We start from the raw sequence: 6707 nt of genomic DNA, 5'->3' as shown, positions 1-6707 counted from the left end.
TATGAATATTTTAACTTAAAAATATTTAAATTATGATAAATATTGAAAAATCACTAAACCAACACTATGCAACTCGTGGATCACTATGATATAATATGAAACACATGAAAGATTTTTTTTTAATTATTTTAGTCGTTAGATTTAAATTTGGACCGCTAGATGTTTTTTTTAATTGTTTAGATTTGATCATATTAAATATTAGTCGTAGAATTCAATAAATTTATAAATATAAGATATAAAAAATACATGGTCTAGCCCAATAATCTGAGAGAATTATGGGTTAAATTTGACCCCAAAACGAGTTTTGGGTTAAAACTCATATTTGGCTAAACGTGAGAGCAAGTAGGTATAGAACATAAAATTTGAATATTAGTTTAAGGTTGGACTAGGTCTTAGCTGCATTCTCACACAATTTTGTTTATTTTTATCATTAATTTCCCTTAATTCATTCCATGAAAGTTTAAAGACTGCTATAAAAATAAATGTGCGGATAGAAATATCCTTATTTATTTACAAAGATAGTGGTATTCAACGCTTGCTCTTCGAAGAAAAGAAACAAAACAAAATACTCAAATGGATCCGGAAGTACAAACAGCGGGTCTCGAGTCACCCTTGATTCCAGTTCTTCCTCAAGAACTTGAAGTACAAAGAAAACAAGGACCGCTGAGCAAAGATGAGGTTATCAAGGAAGTAAAGAAGCAGCTTTTGTTGGCAGGGCCACTTGTGTCCTCAAATTTCTTGCTATTTGGTATGCAGGTGATTTCAGTCATGTATGTTGGTCACCTTGGGGAGCTGGCACTTGCAGGTGCTTCCATGGCTACTTCATTTGCTTCAGTCACTGGTTTGAGCTTGATAGTAAGATGGCTTCTCTACTTATTTCAGATTATTTGATTTAATTTATATTCTTATTGATTTTACTAGTAATTAAGTCACGAGTCATCATATGGTCTATAATAAACAATTGTAGTGGGATAACTTTTTGCTTTTTATTCTGGAAATTCGCACTTACAAAACAGAGAGATAAGAGATTCCCTTGAAAGTGACTGTTCGGATCATTGAAATACAAAGCTGAGTGTGTTGTACAGGCTAGACTTGTAAATGGGTCGGGTTTATTGGATTTGGATCCATTTCACTTGACCCGTTAGGTTAACGGATCACCCGAAACCGACCGTTAAGTTAACATCATCTAAACCCAACATGTTAAGCTAATGGGTCATCGGTTTCACCATTAACAACTTCTTTTTTTGTTTATTTTTGCGTTTCAATACAAGTTACACATATTTTAAATAATATTTTAAACATGAAGATCCAAATACTAATTTTAAGGGATGGGTCAGGTCGGGTTTAAAATGACAGGTCTAGTACAGGCTATCAGATTATCCCTCCAAATAATTTCAATATGTATGATACTATTCTCATTTCAACCTTAATTTGTTGAACAGATAGGAATGGGGAGTGCATTAGACACATTCTGCGGCCAGTCCTATGGTGCAAAACAGTATCACATGCTTGGTATACACTTACAGAGAGCAATGCTTGTTCTTGGCCTGGTCTGCATTCCTTTGGCAACTGTATGGTTCAATGCTGGTCATATTCTTAAATTCTTGGGTCAAGATCCTGAAATAGCAGCTGCTGCTGGAAATTATGCTCATTTCCTGATTCCGTGTCTTTTTGCATATGCAATCCAACAATGTCATTCTAGATTTTTGCAAACTCAAAACAATGTGGTTCCCATGATTGCTAGCACAGGCACAGCAACGCTATTGCACTTGTTTCTCTGTTGGTTTCTGGTATACAAGACTAGCCTTGGATATAGAGGTGCGGCGTTGGCAAACTCCATCTCATATTGGATCAATGCATTGTTGTTAGTTGTTTATGTCAGAGTCTCTCCCTCTTGTAAGCATACATGGGCTGGATTCTCAAAGGAGGCCTTCTGTGGAATTCCCGATTTTATAAAACTATCTATTCCTTCTGCTGTAATGATCAGGTAATCATTTCCCTTCTGCTGTAATGATCAGGTAATCATTTGTTGACGCATTCTGTAGTGAAACTATCTATTCCTTCTTCTGTAATAATCGGTCAGCAGAAAATTTGCAATTACAAAATGTTAACACCTAGTGTAATTGGTTGCTGGTTTTATGTCTGTGAACAGCTTGGAGATTTGGTCATTCGAATTGATGGTCCTCTTATCCGGTTTCCTTCCTAATCCAAAGCTAGAAACCTCAGTCCTCTCAATCAGGTTTGCAATATTTATGCTCTACTGAGCAAGGAGCAATATAAACTCTTATATGCAGCTGACAAAGATGAGGCAGAAACAGCGAAATTACTAACGGATTGATGACATTTTCAGCCTTAACACATGTTCAATGGTGTACATGATTCCAATGGCATTCAGTGGTGCAGCAAGGTGAGTTTAAGACCCTAAATTCGCGTCGAAGTGTTTATGCCTCTATTGTTGGATATTTGTCTTAAAAACTCTTTTCTGTTATTTACTTATACAAAACAGCACAAGGGTTTCAAATCAATTGGGTGCTAGCCAACCACGACTCGCAATTCTAGCAGTACGTGTTGCACTGTCCATTGTGGTTATTGAAGGCTTTTTGATCGGTGCTGTCCTGATATTGGGTCGAAAAGTTTGGGGCTACTGTTACAGCAATGAAACTGAAGTTGTGAATTATGTGGGTGAAATGTTGATTTTGGTTGCGGTATCTCACTTTTTTGATGGAATTCAATCTGTGCTTTCAGGTTTGTTCCGGTTTGCACAATCTCTTCTCTCATAGCAATAGATCTTTCTGTTCTAATTTTGGATTTCGGAAACTTTATGTGATACCAGTATAACCTACTGCTAAAACTGAAGTCAAAACTTTACGTTTATCTCTGTTGCAAGGACTTTGAATTTCATTCAACTCATATATACTCACTGTGTGTTGTCGATATCTTATCTCTATGTTGTCGATATATGATCAATCAGTCTGTGATCGATATTTCATTTTGATCAATTCAAAAATATAATTTGATTTCTGGTCATTTTAGCATTTTCCAAGATTTTGTAGCCGATGTTTACGGAAGAGAAGTGACACTAATTTACAATTTCAGGGGTCATAAGAGGAAGTGGGCAGCAAAAGGTTGGGGCATATGTTAATCTGGGAGCTTACTATCTTATGGGCATTCCTGTTGCAGTCTTATTAGCTTTTGTCCTGCACATTGGAGGGAAGGTAACATCATAGTCCTTATCCTTCTATTTTTTTAAACCCCCCTCGCTACTTTTTTAGTTTTAGTTTCTCTACTTTCTCAATCTTTTATGGACATATAACACAAGTATTAATTTCAAATTAACGTTTATGTTCTTCACAGGGTCTTTGGACGGGAATTATCGTGGCTCTATTCGTGCAGGCACTATGTCTTTCGATCATAATCATATGCACAGATTGGGAGAAAGAAGTAAGCTACTTTGTTACGTTATGTTTTGTTTAGTCAGTCTGATTTTACCTTCATCTCATGATCCATTTTTCATTCCTTTTGTAGGTGAAGAACGCTTCTGACAGAGTGTACAACACAATGACCTCGGCTGATACGTCATAGTCAAGGTTCTAAAAGATATTAGGCGCTGGTCGGGTGGCGAGCTGGGATCTAGCACTTAGGTGGCTAGGTGGGGTCTAGGTGGGCGCCAAGGCAAACTAGGCGGATTTAAGTAAATCTATTATATTTTGTGTAAGTCACTTGCTTTCTTGGGTCGCTTCACTCGCCCGCGTCAAACTTCCATTCTCTGTACTCTTAGGGTAACTTTGGGGTCCTTGCCCTTCACTTATCTGGGGGTACCTATTTTTCAAGGTAGGCCAAAAAAAGCTTATTTCCAAGCTATTGCAGATAGGGTGCGGAAAAAGTTAGCCTCATGGGAGGGTGCCCTATTGTCTCAAGTAGGTCGTCTGGAATTGCTTTCTTCTGTTATCCAAAGTTTATTGGTTTACTCTTTTCAGGTTTATGAATGGCCTTCTTTGCTTCCAAAACAAGTTCAAAGTTGGATGCGAAATTTATTTTGGTCTGGCGACCCAAACAATTGTGGTGTACCACTTGTGGCCTGGCGTATTTGTTGTCATCCAAAAGAGGAAGGGGGTCTTTGTCTTCGAGATGTTATAGTAATGAATTGTTCTCTAATTCTCAAACGTTGTTGGGATGTAGTTTCTTCTGATTCTCTTGCATTTATTTTCTTAAGATATCGATTTTTGGCTAAAGGTTTCTCAATTGCTTCTTCTTATAAGAAATCTTTAGTGTGGCTTGGTCTAAAGAAAATATTTCCAGATCTTTTGCCTCAACTACGATGGTTAATTGGTGATGGTTCTCAAGTTCGATTTTGGACGGATAACTGGCTTGGAGAGCCAATTGCGCATAGTTTATGCATCCATCATCATGTGGCATCCACTTTGAAAGCAAAGGTTTGTGATTTTATTGGTCCAAATGGTTGGGTATTGCCTACGAATTTTTTTTCATCCTTTCCTGTTATTGCTGAGACTATAACCTCGACTCCTATTTCTTTGGAGGCGGGTGTTGATAAACTTATTTGGACAAGTTCTTCATTAGGTCTCATGACTGCTAAGGATGCTTTTTCTTATTTGAATGGTCATAATTCCCAGCTGGTTTAGGGTAAAGCCATTTGGGATTCCTCCATTCAGCCTAGGAAAAGTACTACTACTTGGAAGGCTTTGCATGGACGTCTTCTTACTGATGATCGCTTGCAGCGTCATGGAGTGCCTTTGGTTTCTGTTTGTTGTTTTTGTCTGAATGCTGCAGAGACTGTTTCACACTTATTTTTGGAGTGCCCATTTATTCAAGAAATTTGGAATTGGTTGTCACTCCTTTTTAATCGACCATATGTACAATGTGGTTCCTTGGAAAATCTTTTTTCATCTGCTTTCTTTGCTGCTTTGTCTTCCTCTTCTCGCCGTTTGTGGGTGCTTGTTGTTTGTAATGCTATTTGGAGCATATGGTCTCTACTAAACAAGATTCGTTTTGAGGGTGCTAAGCTATGTATGGCTCATGCCAAGGCTAGGATTCTTACGTGTTACAAAGAATCTGCCTCCTTAGTTTTTTCTTCGGTTCCTTACGTCAAGTGCTCCTATTTTTCAGACTTTAGGCGTTTCTCCTTTGTTGTCTACTACCTCGCGTTTCATTCTTGTTGTATGGAAACCTCCTTGGGTGGGGTGGATCAAGGTGAATGTTGATGGGTCATTCAAGTCTATAGGCCGTGCAGGTTATGGTGGTGCATTTCGAGACTCTCAAGGTATTGCTTTGGGTGCTTTTGCGTCGTCCACAAATTTTTGTAGTTCGATTGCAGCTGAGGTTCTTGCTGTAATTGAGGCTATTTGAGTTGCTTGGGTGCGTGAATGGCATCACATTTGGTTAGAGACGGACTCAAATACAGTGATTCACTACTTAAACTCTCCTAGTTCTGTTATTCTTTGGTATTTGCGTGTTGATTGGAGCAATTGCTTGTGGCAGATTAGGCATATGCATGTTTTTGTTTTCCATATTTTTCGTGAGGGCAACTGTTTAGCCGATGCCTTAGCTAACTTTGGTGCAGATCACGATGCATATTGGTGGTCCAACGCTCCTTCATATGCAGCGTGTGCTTATGAAGTGTCTATTTATACTTAATATATATAATTTTATCATAAACTACAAAATCGAGTGACATGTATTATGAAGTATTGAAACATGATGAAAACATGGGGAACAAACATATAATGTGTGCTCAGATAGAAGAGCCCTCGAAAGGCAAAGCTATTGCTATTGAGGAAGAGAAGACCCTCACGCCCAAAGAAGGCTTGCCAGCACACTTTAGCATTGAAGAGCTGCTGTGATTGCCCAAGGAGATGCGAAGAGCACTAGTAGCGGTCTTGGCAAGTCCCGACAACCACGAGGTGCAAGAAAGCAAGGACGAAGGCTTAAAGCTTCAGCCACATGAATATGCCATATACTATGTTGCTCATGATGCAATCAACTTCATTGACGAAGACTTGCTGCTAGGGTCAAAGCCTCACAACCGTCCTCTCTTCGTCTCTGAGTACGTGTGGGGCACAAATTTAACCGCATGTTTGTGGATGGTGGATCGACCATAAACATCATGCCAAAATCAACAATGATCGCAATCAGCATTAAGGTGGATGAACTATCCCGAAGTCGCCTGCTAATCCAAGGTTTTAACAAAGAAGGACAAAGCGCGAAGGGTATGTTCCAAGTCTAGATGACCATTGGTGAACTCAAGTCAAGCATGCTCTTTCACTTGATTGATGCAAGAACTTCTTACAGCTTGCTTTTAAGAAGGCCTTGGATTCACGAGAATAAAGTAGTACTGTCCACCCTCCACCAATGCCTAAAGTTCTACCAAAAAGGGGTGAAGGTGATACAAGGCGACACCAAGCCATTCACCGAAGTCGAATCACACTTCGCGGATGCTAAGTTTTACATGGATGAAGACATGGTACCCAAAGCTCTTCCAAAGGAGATCAAATCCACAGGCAAAGCTGCACCCAAAAAGAAGGAGTGGCAAGCTGTGTCCAAGGAGTAAGAAGAGGAAGTCGTGCCATCTTCAAGCAAAAACGATGATGAGCCTGCCAAGCCCACAACAAACAAATGGAGTGTAATGCCTTCAAAAAGATTAAGCACACCCGTCTTCCGATACATCACCATGTTGAGAAGAAAGAATGGGC

The 6707-nt window shown here is 39.2% G+C and overlaps 1 protein-coding gene across 3 annotated transcripts; it reads left to right on the top strand.

The window, feature by feature from the left end:
* The first annotated feature begins 512 nt into the window (after positions 1–512).
* LOC103962399 (protein DETOXIFICATION 16) lies at positions 513–4240 on the top strand. Of its 3 annotated transcripts, none has more exons than XM_048577493.1 (9): positions 513–855; positions 1443–1818; positions 2019–2072; positions 2146–2239; positions 2351–2407; positions 2507–2745; positions 3097–3215; positions 3355–3441; positions 3526–4240. In XM_048577493.1, exons 1-9 carry the CDS (start codon positions 574–576, stop codon positions 3580–3582), a joined length of 1365 nt encoding a protein of 454 aa, XP_048433450.1. In that variant the 5' UTR covers positions 513–573; the 3' UTR covers positions 3583–4240. The 3 variants fall into 3 exon arrangements, 2 of the variants coding, with proteins under 2 accessions (XP_048433450.1, XP_048433449.1); XR_007255802.1 differs by lacking the exon at positions 2019–2072 and having other exon boundaries at positions 514–855; positions 1443–1987; positions 2153–2239; positions 3526–3711; positions 3978–4240; XM_048577492.1 differs by lacking the exon at positions 2019–2072 and having other exon boundaries at positions 514–855; positions 1443–1987; positions 2153–2239.
* The last annotated feature ends 2467 nt before the right edge of the window (positions 4241–6707 follow it).

Source organism: the organism of the source record quoted next, unplaced genomic scaffold, assembly GCF_019419815.1.
Source record: "Pyrus x bretschneideri cultivar Hongxiangsu unplaced genomic scaffold, Pyrus_bretschneideri_v1 Contig117, whole genome shotgun sequence".
Classification (NCBI taxonomy): Eukaryota; Viridiplantae; Streptophyta; class Magnoliopsida; order Rosales; family Rosaceae; genus Pyrus; species Pyrus x bretschneideri.
Note: the sequence above shows the minus strand (reverse complement) of the source record. Positions and strands in the feature narration are given on the sequence as shown.

What these genes read in the sequence shown, in the direction of transcription:
- LOC103962399 (XM_048577492.1), top strand. Translation starts at nt 574, where the DNA reads ATGGATCCGGAAGTACAAACAGCGGGTCTCGAGTCACCCTTGATTCCA. An exon ending in CCTTCTGCTGTAATGATCAG is followed by an intron (nt 1,988 to 2,152) that starts GTAATCATTTCC and finishes GTCTGTGAACAG; the next exon opens with CTTGGAGATTTGGTCATTCG. An exon ending in GCACAGATTGGGAGAAAGAA is followed by an intron (nt 3,442 to 3,525) that starts GTAAGCTACTTT and finishes TTCCTTTTGTAG; the next exon opens with GTGAAGAACGCTTCTGACAG.